This window comes from Musa acuminata, chromosome BXJ2-9 (assembly GCF_036884655.1).
Source record: "Musa acuminata AAA Group cultivar baxijiao chromosome BXJ2-9, Cavendish_Baxijiao_AAA, whole genome shotgun sequence".
Taxonomy (NCBI): Eukaryota; Viridiplantae; Streptophyta; class Magnoliopsida; order Zingiberales; family Musaceae; genus Musa; species Musa acuminata.
Window position 1 is genome coordinate 12,088,333 of NC_088346.1, and position 23,577 is coordinate 12,111,909.

The window sequence follows — 23,577 nt, forward strand, 5'->3', positions numbered from 1 at the left end:
CTATTTGAGCTCACATTTAGGGACATCATATTACTAACTTGAGCATCGGAGTGATCAAATTGGGAAACCTCCCTTGACTTTAGTCTACATGCTAGTGGCATCTTACGAGTGCAATACTTTCACTTCGACACTTTTACCTTAGATCCACCTCTCAATCACCTTGTAGCCACCTAAGATTAATCTTGAATCTATCTTGGATCCACCTCGGAGCTACATTGAAGCTATCTCAGAGTCACCTTAGATCCACTTTTGAACTATCTCAAAGCTATATGGAAGATACTTTTGATAATTCTATGCACACAGGTCTAGAATATATTGGGTTGGCTAAGACATCAATGATATTTTTCCTTAATAATTTGATGTTAGAAGGAAGGCATGATATTACAGGAATATTCACCTATCAACCCTCTCAATGAATACTCTAGTGAGGAAGTCTCGCCTCCAACCCATAATACTTTTACTAGGGAGGCAACTGTCATTCTTCCCACATGTGGATATGTCCACCTCGGCATAGATGTCGATAAGGCACTAGTATCTATTCAATGATCCAAGCCCCTTACCCCCAAGGACAAACTAGAGCCACCTACTTATTCTTACCAAGGTATTCCTGAATCTCGCCCATAAGGTGTAGACGTTTATGGGCATGTTGCAAGTTGTTGGCTCACTCCTATCTCAACTAGCATAACAAATGATGCTGTCATCTTAGTTATAGATGACATCTCAACTACTACTAACACTAGCACCCATCAAAATCCCCCTAATTGATGCAATGCCAGCATCTCAAGATCGCTCGAGGTCCATAAAACTGCTAACTGATGGAGCATCTCGCTCCCTAATAGTATAGTTTAATGCACCACACCACTGCTTTGCCTCGCCCCAATCTGAGACTCAATCAGTAGACTTAATGGATGACTCTCTAAAGATCCAACTAAGGCAAATAGACTAATGCCTAGATAAAATACGATGAGATTTCTAGCGGTCCAAGGGATAGAATCTGATCGATCCCACCTCAAGTTGATCCCCAATCACCCAAAACATCCAAGAGAAACCAATTTTGACTAACTTTTACCTCTTATCACTGGAAGCCTATTGATTGTAGTACCAATCCGATTGAACACATTGCCACTTTTGGTGCCCATATGTCTCTTTACGACACCTCAAACATTTTGATGTATCACGTATTCTCAATGATGCTGAGAGACCCAGTGTGGGAATGTATGCTCGAGGCCATCGATGGCAATGTTGCTCGGACTCAAGTTAGGGGAGGAAGAGATACTCTCTGATTTCGTCACCCAGTTCATCATCAAAATATGAGGCATGCAAGAAACTCATCTATTACTCATGATTCAAACTTTCATAATATGAATTAGGCATTCTTATCTTTTCTAGTCATTGGTGGAGAGGTTGCTAGTGACTACACTCGAGGTCCTCTAGAGGACTAACCAAAACATAGCTACTGAGGCGATGGTCTCAAGTAAGTATGAGGAGACATGCAAAAGGTCATGACAGGAGTAACCACCATTGGTTCTAACCATAAGGTCACCTTGACAAAGAAAACAATATCAATCTGAGCCACTCGCTCATCCCTGTTGAGGTATTCATGAACTTCACCCAAAAATTGGAAACGTTAATGGGCATAATACAAGTTGTTATTCTGCTTTTGCCCCAACTAGCCTAACAGAGACTCCAATAAGATAAAAAGGGATAACAAAACGATACTATATCTTGGTTCGTAGATAAGTTATTCTTCTTCGACCGATGATCTCCCCGATGGCTAACCGAGGATATCGATCGTAATGATTGCTCCACCACTACAACCCCAAGCTAACGTTTAAAGCTATCAATTTTTATAATTAATAAAGTAACATATTTTGATCTATCGACTGATTAAAAAATAAAAAGAAAAAATATCATTAAAACATAAATATAAAGAAAGAACCATTACATTCTCACGTCAAAGGGAGAAATCATTAGAGTATATGGCATGAAGTAATAAAATATTGCAGTGTAAACCTACAAAGGAAAAAGGAAGGAAAAAGTGAAGATCCCAAAACACATCCAAGCCAATTCATCCGATCACAAATGCTATAAGACGAGGGTCGTTTGCTTCGTGGACACATACTTGGTAGAGAGAAGATGCCAATTTAATTTTGAGTCCAATGAGTGACCAAAAGAATTGAGGATTTAATAAATGGATTGTATATGACATAATTCGTTTTGTGTATCCAAAAAATCAATTATTTTTGGTGGTCAAAGGGATTAATGCTATTGCCTAATTAGTTTTGAGGATTCTACGAACTGAGTATTATTTGATAGCTAATAGATGATAGAATCTTTATATTCATCGAAACAAATCATTATAATTATCACTTGGCTCTTTTAACAAACTCCGATGCTGCGATTCATTTTCCAGTATTCAATTGTTTACAACCAATTCATCGAACAAAACATGAGAAAATGAATGGACTCTTCATTCTACTCGCCATATGGTGGTATTCTAATTAATATTCATTTTCTTGCATTCAATTATTTCCGAGTTAACGTTATTGCAGCAGAAGATTATTCATTATCATTGTATAATTAAGCATCATGTCTCTATGATTAGATCCATTAAAAACTTGAGCTCCAAAGTTATATCTAAGAAAGTGACTTGCATCAAAAATGGCTATTTAATCAATACAGTAATATATATAATGTACAATGCAAAACATCATCTTTATAATTATGGATTTCGTTTTTTTTATTTTTGAAAGCAACATTTTTCTTTCATACAAAAAAAATTATATATCGACACATCTTTGTAATTCACTATAAAATTGGTATCTCTTAAAATAAAACATAAAATTAACATTATAGTTGAATTTTTTTCCCTTCCTTTTTAGTACTTATGAATCGGAGATAGAAGAGAAAAGTCAGAAATTATAATTGAATCATTAGTACATACATCTTTGCATTAGCAACTATAACCATCATCAACATGTCTTTCACATCAATAAAGATCTAAGTGACCATGCCACAAGTGTGTGTCTCATCTATTTATATTTAATGATGTTTTGATGGAAGCAAGCATGCCATTTGAGCTTTTAGTAAGTTGGCCAAGTTGTCATCTGCAATGAATAAACAGAATTATCAAGCTTTGATTAGAGTAAAAATAGAATAAGAGACAGTAATATCTAAATAAAAGGAATTCTACTACCTTCATCTGATCATTTGTCGTTCAGCTTCTTAATATGCTTCTCTAATATCTCATCGGACTGGACAAGAAGGTAGAAAAGATGATCCCTAGATCAAAAAAGATAAGACAAAGGGTGCGTCTTGTCAAGATGAACATTTTGCCACCCTATAAAAAATATAATTGATAGCACCATCCCAAAGGAGCTATCGGTTTGTATGAAGCACCTTCTTCACAAATTTTGATCTCAACTTGCCGACCAGAGAAACAAAAGTCACTATAGAAGAAACACAAAGAGAGGCCATTGGGAAGAACCATTATTTTCGCTCCGCAAAGGAAGAGAGTAATCCATCCATTCAATAGCATAAAGGACATCTATATAGGGACAAAAAAAAAATCTATGCCATTCTATTATCCTCCGATGATTAACGCGATAAGATGAGAGTCATCATCTTCTTTATAAACGCATATCTATAGAATGAATTATTTTGAGGATTCAATGAATGAGTTGCATTTGATAGGTAATGGATGACACAATCTTTAAATCCATTGAAACGAATCATTAGAATTAGTTCTTTACTCTTTTTAATCAAATGGGACTCGTCGATTCATCTTCCAGTATTCAATCATGAAAGATACACTCTTCATTCTACCTGTCATATGGTATTCTAATATTCATTTATTTCCCATGTTATTTCAAAAAATATTATTTATTGTCATTATATAATTAAGAATGTCTCTATGATTCAAGTTACCTAAATTGGCTATTATTGGAATAAGACTATAACCATTACAAACTTGAGCTCCAAAGTTATTATAAAAAAATTACTTTTTAATCACCACAGTGTTGCAATATATAATGTAAATTATCTTTATCTTTATATATACCCTTTTAGGTTTCAGACAATTTATGACAAATGATGGGATCCATATTTTATAATTATGAATTCTAAAGTTTTCTAAAAATCTTATCAGAAAAAACATCCCATGTTGTTTAAATATCTACTCCATTTCACCTTGTCAAATGGTCAATTAATATCATTAAAACCTTATTCGGGCCTAAATGATGTAATTGAATTAAGATGAATATGAGAATATCATTCTCGAGAATTTTATTCTAAATCAATCGAAAATGTCATATGTGAGTATGTTAAAAGATGATATATTGGATTGATCCTTTGATAAAAGCACATTCCCTTGAAAGTATATTAGTATATTCAAGACATAAATCGGATAGAACATATTCCTCTTGAATCTCATGAGTGAAACAGACTAATCTTAATAAGTCACTTTGTCAAGCGTTTTTACCTCTCATAACTCATGTCTCACGTTATCGAGATGCTTATCCATTTCTTCTAATAATTTAATTTATATCACTTGTGGTACCTGAGAATAAATTAGTGGGTGGGACAAACGATTTGGAGTTCTCTATGGTGCTTGGAATTAATCGATAAAATTCTTATAATTTAAAATGTGTGTTGCTATGATCCATATTAATCTAATCGTAGGAGAAGAGAGATGATGGTGTACATCATCCCAACCAAGACTTAACTTATTGGGTGAGGCCAAAGATAACCTTAATAATAACCATAAATTTTAATTTTTTATTAGGAAATAATAACCTTGGTCACTTAGGACCTATTATTATTATTCGTGTTTACGTAGGATTGATCCTAATGGTAAAGATAAGAGGCTTTTGCTAAGATTAATTATTTTAACTAAAGACGATAAAGAGATCTTTTTGCTCATATATATTTTTATGAGATTTTTTTTTTCAATGATACCATCCGAAGAGTTTTTCTTTTAATATTTTTAATCTAATAATATAAAATTTGATCATTAATTTGATTTGATGAAATTCAAGTCAACTTGTGACACCGCAGTTGTTACTCATTTAAACGGGTTCGGATCCTACCTAATAGGATCCGATTCTCAAAGAGTAGTCGATAGAGTCTTAAGCACCAAATAATACCCCAAAAGGAAACACGTGAGCGAGAGAGAGAGAGAGAGAGAGAGAGAGAAGAGAGAGACGGGGAGCGAGCGACTCTCCTGTTTTAAGAGAGAGAGAGAGAGAGAGAGAGAGAGAGAGAGAGAGAGAGATGTCGCTCGTGGATTACGCCTCTTCGGAAGAAGAAGAAGAAGAAGAAGAAGAAGAGATCGATTTGCAGGAAAAAGGAGAAGAAAAGGGGAAGCAACAGATGGAATCGGCTGCTCCTTCGCTCTCCCCTCCGTCGACGCGCCCGCTGCCGCCTTTGATCCCACTCCCCAATCGCCAGAACCAGTAATCGTCTTTCGTTTGCTTGTTTTTCTCCGTTTGATTTCTGTGCGAATCAGCTTATTTTCGTTCGACCTATCCTTTCTTTTAGTTATGGGTTTTGAACCCTTCTATTCTCCTCTACGAACAACATCGACGTTGGGTTCCAATTAGTTAGTAGTGCTGTAATATTTCGACATACTCGTTCATCGTAATTATATTGTGATGGTTACCGATGTCTGCAATTCTTCCAAACGCGTATTGTTGAAAGGCAGCAGTTCGAGTTATGACATGGAACTATAATGGATGATAGGGTATAATCCGTAAATTTTCTTTCTGTAGGATTCCAAATTAGTGCTACTACTTCACCAAGGAGAGCGAGAAGAATAAGGAGAACGCACATACAAATCTTGAGCAAGTGTTAATACGGGAAATGGAATTTTACAGTAAATGCATTGTTCATTTTGGTTATTCTAATGTACATTAAAGCACAATTCAGAAGGAGACAACAAAGAAAAAAAAGGATGCTGTTAAATAAATCATTAAGCATTTGAGTATGGACATATTAAGTCACTGAATTCCACTTTGACATTGTTAAGGTGATTGGAATGCGTAGCACTTTTCCCTGAAAAAAGATTCTTGTCTCTTATCCATTATCATTATTTTAAGCTAGTGGGTTAACTAATTTGGAAAGGGAAACGTTTATAAACTTGTTATTATGGGAGAAAGAAATATTGGAGATTTTGGTAGTGTCATATTTCATATGAAACAAAGATCAAAGGGTGCTTGTAAATGTTGTCGAGAATAAGGTAGCATAGAGGAGCTACTTTTACAAATCATAAATCAACATCCTTTCAGTAATGGAGTTTAAAGCTAAAAAATAGAATCGTTAGCTCAAAAGATAAGTTTATAAAATTACTAAAATTGATGCAAAAGGACCATAAATAGCTAAAGATAAGTTTATAAAATAACTGAAAATGAGGCAAAAGGACCATAAATAGCTATGTAGAATCGACTATAGAGTGCATAAAATTTGACAACTTATTGGGACATTAAAATGCATAGAACTTTGATTATGTTTACCAATGAATTATAATAAAGAAAAATGATTGATATTGGAGGAAGAAGTGTTTGGGTACCATTTTATACTGAACAAAGGACATATTTAGAATCACATGAACTCATGAAACTGAACTTATAGGCCATATTATGTGACTACTAGAGTGGATGATTAAACACGAAACAAATGTTTACTGAGTTTAATTTGGTTTTTACCAGGTCGATCAACTATAACACTGACTATCAACTTTACATGTTAGGATAGTGAATGGAGAAATGTAAAGAAAGGAGGAAAAACTTGTATGTCTATTTAAGCTATTTATTAAAGGTTGTAATTTAATTCTAAAGATGTAATATAGTGGTGTTCAAGAAAGAAAAAATGTGTTTATTTAATATTTTATAATCAATCATTCATGATGTAGTTAAAATACAAGCATTATTTTAAATATTAATGGACCAGTATGCAATTTGATTGATAGTTACCTGTGTAACTAAGGATCAGTAATTAGACAATGTAGCTCAATTGCAGTCAATGTTACTTTCTATAAAATTTTTAGTGACGTTGGGTGATCTAGGTTAAAATGCTAAATTACTGAATTACTCTTGTAGGCATGCTAGGTGCTCCTTGGAGATAGGTGAATTTCATGCAACAAGGACCAAAGAGAATGTACAAAAGTTAATTTATATTCTTGTTCAGGAATTTGACGGGAAGACTTGCATAGCACTGCAATGATATAATATTTGTTCTCATTAACATGGAGTGAGCACATGATATAATTTTATGTTAGCTCACTTGCTAGGAATTAAGAACTTGCGTCGCAGGAACTGTTTTTGTTGCATAGATATAAAGGCCGCTGTAGATTAAGAACTCTATCTGGAATGAGTAAGAACATCTTGTTGGTTTGTCTTTAGTTTCTTTTATCACTGAAGTGTTTCCAGAGCTATCTGATTTAGATTTTGGTGTATGACTTTTGAGAAAAATAAGTCTACCTCTTGGTCCTTGTGGCCAACTAAGTCACAGACTGGAAGATAATAACTTATTATTTATGCATGACAAGGTAAAATTTTTTCATCTTCATGCTCTTTGTCATATTGAGATTGTATGTTAGATAGAGTAACATTGATGCAGTTTTTTTCTTATTCTGAATGTTCAGGTGGACTTATTTCAGAATTAAGTAAACAGAAACAAAAAGTTGAGTTTCTAGACGTGGTGGGCTATTTTGCTCTAACATTTGTTATGATTTTCTTAGTGTTTTGCTTGTTCTATTTTTTTCTGGTTTTTTATTGGGTTGGGGTGTTGGGGGTGGTTGGAGTGATGAAGTTTAAACAATATCTCATAGTTCGCCTCCTTATATAATTTCTGTATGACTGACTCTCTAGCTAGAGTAAATGAATATTTGCAAATGCCATGATGACTGCTACTTTTGGATTCAATCATGAACTTCATACTGGCTGACAAATGTTCTTCATGGCAGAGGGCCGCTATTTGTTAGTGTGGATTAAGTAGGCGATTACAAAGTTATGTAGTGGAAGAATTGAATTTGTATAGTTATATCAATGTTTTACTGCTCTCGAAGTTTCATAACTTTCTCTTTTTCTTTCTGAATATATCTACAGGATCCCCATAGCAGCAAATCAACCTTCAACTGTAGTCCCCCCCTTGCCGCCACCTTCATTGGAAGGACTTCTAGATGTATCAGTTCTTTTTGCTACTCAATCCTACCAATCAAGCCAAATGGTTGGTACTGATCACTCCTCTAGAGTTGCTGCTGCACTTGCAGAAACTGCATCACGAAAGAGAGAATCAGATGGTTCCACCTTTCCTCAACCATCGAGTAAGCATTCCAGAGGACAATTACGACGTCTAAGAAATGTTCCCAACACAAAGGGTGGCTTGTTAGTTCCACCACAGCTCAGTGGGAGGTTAGTTTTATCGACTTAATTTTTCTCTTTCTGGGTAGGGTGGGCCAAAAGTTTATGCCGCTATATATATTAATTGACTGGTATTTCATGATGTTTAAATGATATTTTGAGTGACGTCGGCAAGCACTTCCACGTGATCTGATTGCTTTTTTATTGTGTTTTCCAGCATCCATCCATGGCTTAAAAAGGTCTATTTGTAGTTTTTTACTGCTACTTTCAGCCAAATTGCATATGAAGCCAATACGACAAGGTTAATCCTGACTTCGTTTTTAGGACTGATGAGTTGCTAAATCCTGACCTTTTTTGGGGCATGAGTTGAAACATTTTTGTAACGGAATTGTATACAATTAGAAAAATATAGATGTATACTCCAATATTATCAACAAATAAGTTATTTGTATATCTTATTAGGCTGTTACAATTGATTCTCTCAAGCTCTTGCGTTTGCTTTTTATTTGCATGTAATTACCAAAAAGAACTGTTTAGTTTGAACAAATTGAAGCTTTTCCATATCTTGGAAAAATGAGATATAAGTGAGCAGTTGACAAGAATGATTTGTCAATTTAGAAGTCACAATACTGAGGACAAATAGCTAGAATCAAGATGTAATATGTCAATTTTTCCATCGAGTCTGTTCATGACATCAACAAGTACATAAGGAGTTTAGATGTTTGATTAACTGTTCACTTAGTTCTGAGCCTGTTACTGCTCATTTAATTATGAGTCATTTACTTTTTCACATTGCTTTTCTTGGAAGTTGCTTATATAACATGCATGACAAGACTGTAATATTTCAGGTGCTACAATTGTGAAGTCAGAGTACTAGACCCAACAAACTTGAAACTTTGTGTATAACATAGTCATAGCAATAGAAAGAAAGTTTCTTCATATGGTCTTTCAGCAAAATGAATAAACATACATACTCAGATATCTGTTTTCTTGCTTTTACATGTAATCTCATATATTTTCTATATTAGCCAAATTCACAAATAATGCCTTGATATTAAGATTTATAAACGAAAAGTTTGAATAGCTAAACTTATTGCAAAAAGGATTATCCGAATTGCTTGAATAATATAGAGTTGGTCCAGTGTATAAATCTTGGGTATACCAGAACTCTCTCTGGCATGAAATAAATCTTGGGTATCAATCCCTTACAAATCTCTATTGGACCAGTACGGTACGAAATGTTGTTATGTGGAAAATAATGAGAATTGGTTGAAGTGTCAATGTTTTTCAAAACAGTGACATGCTGCATATTGGTGAGCAGTTGGACCTTAACAATACAGTCAATGCTTGGTATATACTGTGATATGGGAATTCATTTTTCTCCTAGTTTCTCTGCTTTTAAAGATCCCACTCGTCTATGAAATTTAGTGCAGTATCGATCAACTCTTTCCATGTTTAAGTAGTGCACAGCTATTATGGTTTTCAATTTTGTGTAAATATAACAATGTACTGATTTACAAATATCAGAAAAGCTATCACCTCAGTTGTGTACACGGGTCAGCTCATTATGGTTAAATTAAATAAAAAAGTCATTAGCTCTTATTTGGAACTTATCTTTGGTTTTGACAGGAGCAATGTAGTTACTGAAGATATAGGAAAGTTTTTTGTCAGCAAACTTACGGAGTCATCTCGGTAACACGTGGACATCATTTTGTTCATGATCATCCCTACACCTTGACCTGAGGATCCTCTAGCAACATATTGTGATGTGAGGCCAGCTTGAATCTGATCCCTCTGAGACTTCCTACTTGTAATTACGATAACAACACGATCTTTGCTTGTTTGTGCACCTTTGCCTTTTTTGTTTATGTGATATTACAAAAAATATTTATCCAAGTATATACTGCTTAATGATTAGATGAAGTGTATAAGGAAGAACTTTGGCATGAATTCTTGTTTCTTGAGGAATAAGATGCAAACTAGAATGAGAAGCATAAGATCAATTATATGATTAAAACTACATGAAAATTTTGTGCCGATTGCATGGCATAAAATTGCTGGTATTTCTGCTATCTCAATGGACGATCCAATATGAACATAGAAGTATCTGATTAGCAATTTATTAGCAACTTACTCATTTGTGTTCTTATGCCAATATTTTTAAGCGTGCAAAACATTGTTTAGTGAGAGTTTTAACTGTGATTTACTTGTTCAAGTTCTTTCTGCAAACAATAGTTACGCTTTACATTAAGGTTTCTCCTTACTGCTCAAGCAAGCATTTAAGGTTAGATCTGACCTACAGTTTCACTCAACATCAAGAATATTACCAACTAGAAAATCTACTGTCAACACAGATCTACTTGTGTTCTGTTTGGTGCTTTCTTTTGGTTTTAGGTTTTCCCCCATTGAAACAACTGAACAATTCTATGATGGTTAATGTGCAAGACAGCACAAGTTTCTCATCCTAATGTTGGAACCTGGATATCAGATATGGATTGTAAATGCATCATTTGCTACCTGCGTTGAATAACCGAGATTGTAAATGCATATCTCTCTCTCTCTCTCTCTCTCTCTCTCTCTCTCTCTCTCTCTCAAGTACATGACACACAACCTGAGAGAAAGTTTGTTGAGCCAAAATTTGAAAGCAAAAAATCTGTGTCAAAGCATGGATTTAATCTCAATATGTTTATTAATCATGAAGCATGTTTTCCAATCCAAATGTCACATTTGTCTGACATGGAACAGAGACTCTCAAGCTCAAACCTAAAGCAAATCAGAGTTATGTACAACTGATGACTCAATTTATTAACTGCAGAGCACATCTGGACGTTTATTTTCCTGAAAGAAGAACAAAAGTAAAATTCCGTCAGATATAGCTCTTGAAGAATTGGATCTCAAAATGCAAGATGGTCTTTCTGTGAAGTTTCTTTGTCCTGGTGCAAGAAGATCTATCGTCATGTTTGCAAGAGAATGATGCAATATGACACCATTTAGCACCCTCAAATTTAAACCCAAACAAGGAAAAAAATTGTGGTCAGACTCAGAAAAGTGTCGGTGTGCTCTTCTTCGGTGCTTTATACTGCTTCTGGACCACTAGGGAGTGCCTCATAGCCATTCTGGTGATGAACTGTGGTGCACTTGTTTGATTCAACTGGAATCCACTTCAAGATAATTGCAACAATAATGCTGATGGAGCCGATCATTACGCTGATCAACCATAATTGCCAACTTAGAGGCTTTGTGCTTGCAAAGGGACCAAGGAGTTCCACTATGATCACTTGGAATATTATTGTCGATGTTAAGATGGCCACAAAGATCCAGTTGCTTAAGATTCCATGTAGCACATTGATCTTCTCCATCTCACGGCTATTTATCTCATTGAAGACCTGAAGCAGAGGTATCAAGTTAAATTCAGATTGATACACTATAATTGAGTGATATGAAGAGGAAAAATGCTTCATCCGATTAATTGCAAGCTATCCCCTTCCTGGGATCGGCTTTGATTTACTGGAAAAACATAGCAAACTGGAAATCTTTCATGTGATTTTGAAGATGCTAAAAGCTTAGTTTCTAAATGGAAACATTAGCTCTTTTACTACCAATAACCACTAAATGACATTGAAAATCTTCAAAATCTATGTTATCATATCAAAAGAGAGGAATAGTAAAAATCACCGTACCACGAAAGCCTAAACTTGGCAACTTTTAGTACTCGAGTGCAAGGTCTGTCATACTGAAATATACCGCCCGTATCGGACGGTACGTACCGGTCCGATAAATTACCGGTATGCGGACCGATCGGTACCGCTACAGTGATACAGTACTATACTGTAGCACTGTTACAGTATGAAAAAGTATAAAATTATTTGGTACACCAGGGTGTATCGCTCGGTACGCCCTGATGTACCGCCTAGTACACTGGTACCGTACCATACCGAATCCAGGTCGAAATGCCGGTACGATATGGTACGGCAAACCTTGCTCGAGTGACCTTTCGTTTACCTTACAAGAACCTGATGTAGTGATGGAATTAAGTGAATAAGGTCTCTGAATCTGTAATCAGATAAAGGTAGACATTCAAAGCCACTGATGGAACCCACCAATTTAAGAATGTTGGAACTTGTCACATAGTGCATTGTTATGACAGGCAATCGCTTGCTTAGTTTCAGAATATATAAGGTTACAGTTTCCTTAACCATCATGTGTAAACCTATAAAATTATGCATGTTTTTATGTATGGATACGTATATGCAAGTATCATGATGTCAAATATACCTATCTATGCAATATATACATTTACACAGCATGGATTGAGCCAATAATATGCTTGATACTTGCATTTCTGTATTTTTGGAGCCTAGTTGCTCTCATGAACTGCAATATAACGTTCAAGTCTTCTGGGGTACGTAAGTGTTATATATAGAAATACTGACAATAATATGCTTGATGCTTGCATTACTGTATTTTTGGTGCTTAATTGCTTTCATAATTGCAATATAACATTCAAGTACTTTTGGATATATATGACATATATAGAAATACTGTTTGTCAATAGTAGGATGCATTAATTTCCTAGGCCATGTGTCTATTCGGGAATAGTGCATGAGAAAATGATGTATTGGCTCAAACTGAAAAGTACTCACGTATCTTATCTAATTATCACTATATTGTAGTCAGATTTCAACTATAAACCAACCATGACTCAGTAGAGTCAACACTAACATTCTTAGAATTGCTTTGCCAAATCTCTGTATCGGAATGAATAGATTTTCCATTACACATAAGCTTGTACACACTTTGATCTATAAGGAAACCCCATCCTTGTGATCTAAACATTCATGGTACTAGACCACTTTTTGGCAAGTCTTAATTAGGAGTTTAGGACCAGATTGCATCATATACTAATTCTCCATTTTTTTTCTCTTTATTTTTCCTTGAGCTGTAATAATTCACGAAGTGCCTCCTGAAGGGACTAATTAATAATTGTTTTTGCATTTCAAAGTATCCTTACCGGATGTAGTTAAGTTTTCCATAAAACCATACTTTGACTAACACCTTTTAAGTTATTTTCCACCTTGGAAAAACTCTGTAATGTTCTATAGGTGAACTAGCTTGTAAGCCTTTAGTATATATAAGATTTGCAAGCCTGTTCTACCAGATCCCTTAACAATAACACAAGGCGAGAACTAATGGAAGTTCAAGACTTGTAGCAGAAAAATGTTTCTTAAACCTTAACATCACCTGATAAACGACTCTCTTCAACATCTCATCAGAGAGAAATATCTGGAGCAAGACACATGGGACCATAATGATACCTATGTGGTGATATCCTGTAAATAGATACGTCTCATTTTCACCTTGTTTAGACAATTCCCATATGAGCCCAAGCTTCAAAATCTATTATTTCCTCAACATTAAGCCTCTAATATCATTGTTGTTGGTGTACATAGTTCCTGATTCACTTTAATATCTCCACTCTCCAAAACCAAGTACAAAACTAGATAATGAATCCGAACCCAAGGACACAAACTTGCTGCAATTAGATCCACCAGATTCAGAATTTACTTCCAAAAGGATCATAGAAACATTTTTTTTTCAAGAATACGAGGGAACCATCTCAATATATAAGTTGCAACTATGATTTAGCAACGATTAATGCATGAAAGAGTATGGATCTAAACATTCATGGTACTAGACCATTGATCTGTTTTGGCAATCCTTAGTTAGGAGTTTAGGACCAGATTGCATCATATACTAATTCTCCATTTTTTTTCTCTTTATTTTTCCTTGAGCTGTAATGATTTATGAAGTGCCTCCTGAAGGGATTAATTAATAATTATTTTTGCATTTCATAGTATCTTTACCATGAAAAAGGCAAGATAGTCATGGTTGTCTTAAAGAGTATAAGATATCACAAACTGTAGAAAATAGGATGTAGTTAAGTTTTCCATAAAACCATACTTAGAGCAACACCTTTTAAGTTATTTTCCACCATGGAAAAACTCTGTAATGTTCTATAGGTGAACTAGCTTGTAAGCCTTTAGTATATATAAGATTTGCAAGCTTGTTCTACCAGCTCCCTTAACAATAACACAAGGCGAGAACTAATGGAAGTTCAAGACTTATAGCAGAAAAATGTTTCTTAAACCTTAACATCACCTGATAAACGACTCTCTTCAACGTCTTATCAGAGAGAAATATCTGGAGCAAGATATATGGGACCATAATGATACCTATGTGGTGATATCCTGTAAATAGATATGTCTCATTTTCACCTTGTTTAGACAATTCCCATACGATCCCAAGCTCCAAAATCTATTATTTCCTCAACATTAAGCCTCTAATATCATTGCTGTTGGTGTACATAGTTCCTGATTCACTTTAATATCTCCACTCTCCAAAACCAAGTACAAAACTAGATAATGAATCCGAACCCAAGGACACAAACTTGCTGCAATTAGATCCACCAGATTCAGAATTTACTTCCAAAAGGATCATAGAAACATTTTTTTTTTCAAGAATACGAGGGAACCATCTCAATATATAAGTTGCAACTATGATTTACCAACGATTAATGCATGAAAGAGCATGGATCTAAACATTCATGGTACTAGACCACTGATCTGTTTTGGCAATCCTTAGTTAGGAGTTTAGGACCAGATTGCATCATATACTAATTCTCCATTTTTTTTCTCTTTATTTTTCCTTGAGCTGTAATGATTTATGAAATGCCTCCTGAAGGGACTAATTAATAATTGTTTTTGCTTTTCATAGTATCCTTACCATGAAAAAGGTAAGATGGTCATGGTTGTCTTAAAGAGCATAAGATGTCACAAACTGCAGAAAACAGGATGTAGTTAAGTTTTCCATAAAACCATACTTTGACTAACACCTTTTAAGTTATTTTCCACCATGGAAAAACTCTGTAATGTTCTATAGGTGAACTAGCTTGTAAGCATTTAGTATATATAAGATTTGCAAGCCTGTTCTACCAGATCCCTTAACAATAACACAAGGCGAGAACTAATGGAAGTTCAAGACTTGTAGCAGACAAATGTTTCTTAAACCTTAACATCACCAGATAAACGACTCTCTTCTACGTCTCATGAGAGAGAAATATCTGGAGCAAGACATAGAGAACCATAATGATACCTATGTGGTGATATCCTGTAAATATAAGATGTCTAATTTTCATCTTGTTTGGACAATTCCCATAGGAGCCCAAGCTCCAAAATCTATTATTTCCTCAACATTAAGCCTCTAATATCACTGTTGTTGGTGCACATAGTTCCTGATTCATTTTAATATCTCCACTCTCCAAAACCAAGTACAAAACTAGATAATGAATCCGAACCCAAGGACAGAAACTTGCTGCAATTAGATCCACCAGATTCAGAATTTACTTCCAAAAGGATCATAGAAACATCTTTTTTCTTTTCTGAAGAATATGAGGGAACCATCTCAATATATAAGTTGCAACTATGATTTAGCAACGATTAATGCATGAAAGAGCATGGTTCAATATAATCTTGGTGGAAACATTTAGAACTGAAGAATCATCAAAATATAGCTGGACCAAAAATTAAAAGTATGTAATCAGCTATATAAAGATCCAAGACCAAACACTGTTTTATCAAGTAATGTACTAAATGACTATAAATTACTGGAACTAAATATCAAGACTTACCTGGCAAAACACGAACGTGTTGAATATGAATGTGTTGAGAACAATGTCAGAATTTGGATCTTCAAGTCTCAGAAGTTTTTTCCCATCAAACATCAGAGCTCCTAGTACAATCAGCTGAAATATACTCTGGCCGATTATATTTCTCCACATGACCTTGGTGATGAAATTTTCATCCCGGCCAACAGGTGGTCTTTTCATCATATCATTATTTGGGGGTTCTGTTGCTAATGCTAGAGCACCTAATGTGTCCATAATCATGTTGACCCAAAGCAACTGAACAGCAGTGAGTGGAGCACTCCCTAAAGTTGCATACCATGAAAATTGCATAATTAACTTGGAATAACTATAAAATCTTCTATACATGGTGAAAGATAAATATTTGTAATGAGGATCAGGAGTACCTGTTATACATGCAGAAACAAAATTGAGCATCAGAGCAACCACATTAACAGTCAGCTGGAATTGCACAAACTTTTGGATATTGATGTAAACCGCACGACCCCATTTGGTGACATTAATTATAGTAGTAAAGTTATCGTCCAATACAATCACATCAGCACTCTCTTTAGCTACCTGCACATGATGCGTAATGCAAATTCACTGCACATTATTCTAAGGAGAAAACAGCAAAGGATTCAACTTGAAGGGTCTAAACATAATATCATCTTTTCTGCAACTCGTTCACAAAATGGGGAAATATCTTAATCCACTGCACTATTACAAACAATTATATACTTTTATTTGTTAGCTAGTAAGCCGGTCTAGATCATGTTGCTTTAAGTATTTTTCTCTCTGCCCATACTATGTAGTATGTACATAAAAAAAGTTGCATTCTGTAATAAACTGCCACTAGATGAGCACCTGGTACATCTTTTCCTCTCTAGATGATAACCAAAATTCAAAACTATTTCTGTCATCACAAATTTTACTTGCATATAAAACATAATACTGCAAACTTGGAGCATGAAATTGGAAACTGCAATCTGGTTCATAAAATCAAATATAATATAATTTTGGTACTAGGTAACCCAACTTCTTAACTTATTAAACTAAGATGGTTTAAGTACCAAAAACCAAATGTCAGATAATACAAACACTACATTTGTTAGATAAAATTAAACCAAAACCTTCCAAACAGACTAAAATTCAGAGAGACAGATATCAGAGGAAGATAATTTTGGTACTAGACATCTTTAGATTCTCTGCATGGTTATATGCAACTGGGATCAGAGATGTTAATATCTTCTACCATGGTAAAATTGTCATGAAAGATCAAATCTCCGTCCCTTATTGTACAAGGAGTGGCCCATGATTTTTTTTCTCAAAATAAAACATTTTTTAATGTCTTCAAGAATATGATACAACACAATGTGGTCTCTTGCAACTGTGACATGCATAATCAGGAAAGAAACCTGAGAGTGGCAACAAAGCATACCTCTGTGCCAGCAACACCCATTGCAAGACCAATGTCCGCCTCATGTAGTGCTGGAGCATCATTAGTGCCATCACCCGTCACAGCTACGACTTCTTTAAACATCCTCCTCAAGTTTGTCACTAAAGTATGTTTGTCCAAAGGCAAAGATCGGGCCATTACCTGTAATTAACAAGGAAATGTAGGCTAGCTGATCGAGAAGAGTTTATGATGTTAAATATAAGGCACAGCCACAACTATAAGTTGCATATTTGAGGCTACATCTCAGGTTGTCTGATGGCTCAATAAGCAACAGGAATGCAGGTTAGTAGTTCTCAAATTGTATCTGTGGTAGAGTTATGAAAGAAACCTGAATTTTTGGTATTAAATCTTTCATCTCTTCGGGGCTCTTGTTTCGAAATTCTGGTCCTTCTATGGCTAAACCATCCTCTGTCAGTATGCCACACTCTTTTGCTATGGCCTTGGCTGTATTTATGTTATCTCCAGTTACCATCCGCACTTTGATACCAGCAGCAATACAAGTCTGAACAGCTTCCTTGACTCCTGGGCGGACTGGATCTTTGATTCCAAAAACAGCTATCAGTGTGTAACCAGTGGCAGGAATTTCTTCGGCCTCCTGATTAGTTATATCCTTGAAGGCCAAACAAAGTGTTCTTAATGCTTCACAGGCAAAACTATTAATCACATTCATGATGTCCTCCTTCTGCTTTTTGGACAACAGAATAGTGTTTCCATCACTATTAATTAGCTGGTCACACATTTGCAGGATAATTTCAGATGCGCCTTTGCAGAAAGCACGAACTCTTCCACCAGGTAATTTAATGAGCGCAGACATCTTCTTTTTAACTGAATTAAAAGGCTCAACTTTCAATTTCTTGCAGTCCCGATGCTGGGATTCTACGAGTCCTTCAAACTCCAAACCAAACTCCAACAATGCTGTTTCTGTCGGGGTACCAAGGATGGTGTTCTTACCATCTTTCCCTCTTACCACCTCCGAACCACTATTCTGAAATATACATTGCAAAAGAACTGCTAAAACTTTCTCAGAGATCTTGGATTTTAAATATATAGCAGTTTCACTGCCCTTAAATGACTTGGATACTTGACAAATCCATATCTTATCAACAACCATGTGGTTAGTCGTCAGCGTACCAGTTTTATCTGTGCAAATGCAATTAGCAGATCCCATGGTCTCACATGCTGATAAATGCCGCACCAGTGCCTTTTCGTCCATGAGCTTTTTCATTGCAAAGGAGAGACTCAATGTTACAGCCAGAGGTAGCCCCTCAGGAACTGCAACAACGATTATAGTAACAGAGATAGCAAAGTAGTTTAGTATTGTCAAAGCATCATTTGGAAACCACTTGAAGCCATGGTGATATGCCTTGTCAGCTAAAAATCTTCCTAAAAGAACACAGAATGTCATTGTTGCAAATGCTAAACCGATCTTCCCAATTATTGTCGCAACACCATTCAGCTTAACCTGAAGAGGTGTTTCATCCTCCCCACCCTGACATAATGTTTCCATTAGTTTTCCCCACTCGGTCCTCATTCCAACGGAGGTAACCAGCATTCTGGCAGAGCCATCTTGCACTTTAGTCCCTGCTAGTAGGAAGGGTTTTTCTTGAGAAACATACACTGGCTCACTTTCCCCGGACAAGCTTGATGAATCTATCAACAAAGCATATCCAGAAACATATAGCCCATCGGCTGGAACTCGATCTCCAATCGAAAGATGAACAATATCTCCGACGACTAAATCATAAATAGATACCTTTTGTCGGTAGCCATCTCTGGTTACTTGAACGAAGATCTTCTCCTTTTCTTTGTCCAAATCTCTGAACTGTAATGATTGTTTGTAGTCGCTGACCGAAGTGACTACAACGACCAAGAAAATGCTAAGAATAATTCCCAGCCCATCGTACATACCCTTGGGCCACCCTTCAGTCGCAAGTCCCACAACCACAGATATCAATGCGCAGATCATGAGGATGATCAATGTCAAATCATGCAATGCATCCCATACGAACTTCCAAAAGCTTCTTGGCGGCTTCTCAACGTATTGGTTGAGACCATAGATGTTCTGTCTGATGGGCAGGTCACTTGTTCTGATACCAGAATCAAGTGAAACACAGACTTCTCTTGCAATCCCACTGACTCCTCCATGGTTCTTCAAACTCTTCTTATCATGTCCGCGTGCAATGGATGCCAATTCATCAGGGTTGATGAAGTAACCAGCTTGTCTGACCTCTTCTGAAAGCTGGTGATTGGTTTTTGCACCAGCTGCACGAAGGCAAAGATCGATTGATAACCAGAATTAGACAAGTACATTTGAGACTTGCAGCGGTGGAGTTCGTACCGTCAATGAATTGCAGAGCAGCCTTCTGCACATACAGGGCAACACGAATCTTTTCCTGTTCAGACATCAACTACAAATATGTTAGTACTATATGTCTCATCATCTATCGCATGGTGTTCCAACCGAAGTAACAAAGTAAATCAGCCAAATCAATGATCTTGACAAAAGACAACCACAAGCAGATGAAAGATACTGGTTGATGTTGTCTCTTGCAGTTATTTTACTTCGTCTTTACATGCTAGTAGTAGCGAAAAAATAGTAGCTTTGATAATGTGACAGTTTCTTGTCTGATTTAACGGTTGCACCTCATGGGCCCCAGCAGAGATCCCTCGCAGGCCTGCCTTGCACAGGAAATTTATTAGGGATGCCATCAAGACCATTCATCACATCATAATAATTGATCTAAACTGTCCATCTTTTGTTGACAGAAAATATATATACATATATATATGTATGTATATATACATATATATGTATATATACATATATATGTATATATACATATATATATATATATATATGTATATATGTATATATACATATACATATATATGTATATATGTATATATACATATATATATATACATATATATGTATATATGTATATATACATATATATATATATATATATATTGCAAAGTTGATTTGATCAAGACGGGTGGAGGAGATCAAAAGGTGTGGTGTAATGGACTTGGTGATGGTTTATCGGTATTAGAACCAAGGTAAGCAATACCGAATAATACCGTCCAGTACGGACGGTACGAATAATAATATTAAAATTATATATATATATATATATATATATATATATATATATAAACGAGGCGATGTTGCCCCGCGTGAGGAAGGAAAAGGCGACGTCGTCGAGGCGATGCGACGACGACTTTTAAATAAATAAAAAAAATATATATATAATCTTATATAAAAAATATATCTATATTTTTTTATATTTATATATTATTTAGATAAACGAGGCGACATGACGTCGCCTTTTTCGATGACATCGTCGAGGCGATGCGACGTCGGTTTTTAAATAAAATATATATATATATATATAAATATATATATAAATAATCTTATATATATATAATATATACCGCTCGATATACTGAGCGGTATACCGTTTCGTACCGTACCGAGTGATCGGCGAAGCTCCGGTACGGTACGAAATTTCAGACCTTGATTAGAACCACATATAAGCATCCCACCTATCACCCTAGCTAGCTCAGCTCATTCGAATCCTAAACAGAAGCTAAAGTGGAGCGAATGAACATGCTGTACACAAAATAATCAAGTTAATATTGTAGTTCTGTCCTGGTTTGACTCAGTAAGAGAGATCCTGAGAGTTTTCGCTGCACGCCCATCTTGAAAACTTGGTAGAAGCAAGAGTTGAAAGAAGGCAGCTTCAAACATTCCCCGTAATTCCCACGAACTAAAGCAGAAGATTCCTGGCTTAGTTGAACGCCATCCAAACCTGACCGAGACTAACTAAAATTTCCAAGTGGACCAGCAAAGAATTTAATCGAGGCTGTCATCGGTCATCTCTCCCAGTTGGATCTCTGCTTGTGGATTTCTGAAGGGAGAAGTTTTATGGCTAAAATATTCCGCACTCAATAACAGGAACAATCAGTTCCCCTAAGAAAAAGTCAAAAAGGAATAAAACAAGAAATAACAGGCCATCTTTTTCTGGTTTGATCGCTTGCTATGGTTTTATGAAGGGCGAAGTTCTATAGCTAAAATATTCGCCACGCAATATACAGGAACAATAAATTTCTAGGAAAATAAAATGTTTAAATGGAAGAAAAACAAGAAACAACAAACGTGTAACCTATAAAGCAATAAAGCAAAACAATAAAGCAGGACGAAGCCCAGCTATCAAAGCATATGTTCAGAAAAAAAAATAATTATATTTTCCTGCATGTAGCCAAATTAATAATGCTCTATGTGACTCACGAATGAGTCGAGCGACGTCCAGTTGATGCGATCCATGACGCAGAGGATGAAAGGAATCTATTTGACTATTACGTTACCACACAAAGGAGTTGTGGAGACGAACCGTACACGATGTGTGCGGCACAAAATAAATCCCATCTTTTTCTCGATTAGTGCAACCATGACCCCACAAAACACTATAATACATCAATCCTCCTAATTCGAAGTGGTGGACCTGCGGCACCAACGACCACAACCGTCACATGCTGTAGTATGTCTACGCGTTTGCGTGAGCCATACACATGAGGCCAAAGCTTTATTATATATATCCTCTCGAGTCTATCGAGTACAGGAGAAAGTACTTTTCTTGATGTGTTCTCCACTGTAATTTTTTTTATTTTATATATTTTTCAATTATTTTTGGATGACATTATAAAATCATTTTTTTTGTTACATGATCGAGATTTTGGAAAGAACTCTCTACAACCATATATATATATATATATATATATATGAAAATAAAAAATAATTCTGTGGACAAAATCAGGTGAGTAGTCAGCTAACGTTTAAAATCAGGAGATAGTGTGTACTGCGGGATAAACGACGTACGGTCGATCGGCCGGTTTTACGGGGGTGAGTCGTCCGAGAAGTTTCATGGAAACTTCCAGGCTTCTCATTGGTGCCGTTTGCTTCGTTTCCCACCGACGATTGATGACGGCGGGTTGGGTCCACCGAACGCGCGGTGGAAACTCGAAGGGCCGTACGCTAACATCCGCCGGTCGAGAAAGAGGCGCGAGATCGATCGAATCGATCCGAGTGAAAGAAAAGCGTAAATCGAGGGCAGGAAACGAAGCAAAATGCATCAAGAATCAATCGCGATGCGTAAAAGACGATAAGATAAACACAGAGGATTTGGGGATTTTTTTTGGGTTACCTGGATCTTCCGCTTCTTGGCCTCGACGACGCATCGCTGGTCGAGATCGGGGACCATGCGAAACCTGCGGCGACGGTTCTTCACCACGGCGCCTACCGCCCTCCGCCACCGCCGCTGCGCATCCTCCGACGGGTGCTTCGCCGCCACATCGAAGTTCTTCTTCAAGAAGCTCTCCATCGTCTCCGCCGCTTCGCTTCACTCCCTCTCAACCCGTGATCGCTCGGCTTCCTCCTCCCTTAAGCCCGCTGCTCATTGGTGGGGAGCCGTTCCAGTCGGGCAGGCGTTTTCCTTCCGCAGCTCGCGGTGCGGAACAGCGAAGACCGGAACAGATCTCTCCCAATAGAATTCATATTTGTCTCCAAGGTCGTTGAGTGGGTCGTGTCAAACTAAACGGCAATTTATATGACGTATTTCCGAATAAAGACTCAATTATTTACCGGATGAATTTTCAAAAAGAATCTCTTTTTATATATATTTTGTTTTCCAACAAGTTATACCATTATAAAATTACATAACAATGTTATATTTTTATATAATACTAAAATACATATTATTATTATTTTCTATGGATCGATTCATAAATTACATAACAATGTTCAATTACAATATATTTATACTATTATAGTGTTTTCAATATATTTATATTTAAATGTTCAAATTGCAACTCTTACGATATGATCAACTCGTGGAGCCCACGTCTCGTGTGGTCTGAAGCGTCGATGGAGCTATTGGCCATTGCTTGGGGCGGGTGATCCGCGAGTACATTTTCTTTTACGAAAATTTTACTTGCACCTGTTTCCTCGCACCCATCTCTGTTACCCTCCTCGTGTGGATTCCGTAATAAACTCATGTGGGCCGCGACGACGGCCCACTTCT

The 23,577-nt window shown here is 36.2% G+C and overlaps 2 protein-coding genes across 6 annotated transcripts; one reads left to right on the forward strand and one right to left on the reverse strand.

The window, feature by feature from the left end:
* The first annotated feature begins 5,165 nt into the window (after positions 1-5,165).
* Positions 5,166-10,307, forward strand: LOC103998246 (uncharacterized). Of its 4 annotated transcripts, XR_010491284.1 has the most exons (5): positions 5,166-5,453; positions 7,095-7,160; positions 8,103-8,408; positions 8,575-8,658; positions 9,987-10,307. XR_010491284.1 is itself a non-coding variant. In XM_018831329.2 (4 exons), exons 1-4 carry the CDS (start codon positions 5,272-5,274, stop codon positions 10,051-10,053), a joined length of 621 nt encoding a protein of 206 aa, XP_018686874.2. In that variant the 5' UTR covers positions 5,166-5,271; the 3' UTR covers positions 10,054-10,307. The 4 variants fall into 4 exon arrangements, 2 of the variants coding, with proteins under 2 accessions (XP_018686874.2, XP_009417943.2); XM_018831329.2 differs by lacking the exon at positions 8,575-8,658; XM_009419668.2 differs by lacking the exons at positions 7,095-7,160; positions 8,575-8,658 and having other exon boundaries at positions 5,170-5,453.
* A 716-nt stretch (positions 10,308-11,023) lies between these two features.
* LOC135623169 (probable calcium-transporting ATPase 8, plasma membrane-type) lies at positions 11,024-23,063 on the reverse strand. 2 transcript variants are annotated; one of them, XM_065125794.1, is made up of 8 exons: positions 22,702-23,063; positions 20,141-20,172; positions 19,836-19,890; positions 17,826-19,759; positions 17,480-17,638; positions 16,446-16,617; positions 16,045-16,343; positions 11,024-11,743 (listed from the first exon to the last, which is right to left on the reverse strand). In XM_065125794.1, exons 1-8 carry the CDS (start codon positions 22,733-22,735, stop codon positions 11,432-11,434), a joined length of 2,997 nt encoding a protein of 998 aa, XP_064981866.1. In that variant the 5' UTR covers positions 22,736-23,063; the 3' UTR covers positions 11,024-11,431. The 2 variants fall into 2 exon arrangements, with proteins under 2 accessions (XP_064981866.1, XP_064981865.1); XM_065125793.1 differs by lacking the exon at positions 20,141-20,172.
* Positions 23,064-23,577: the final 514 nt, after the last annotated feature.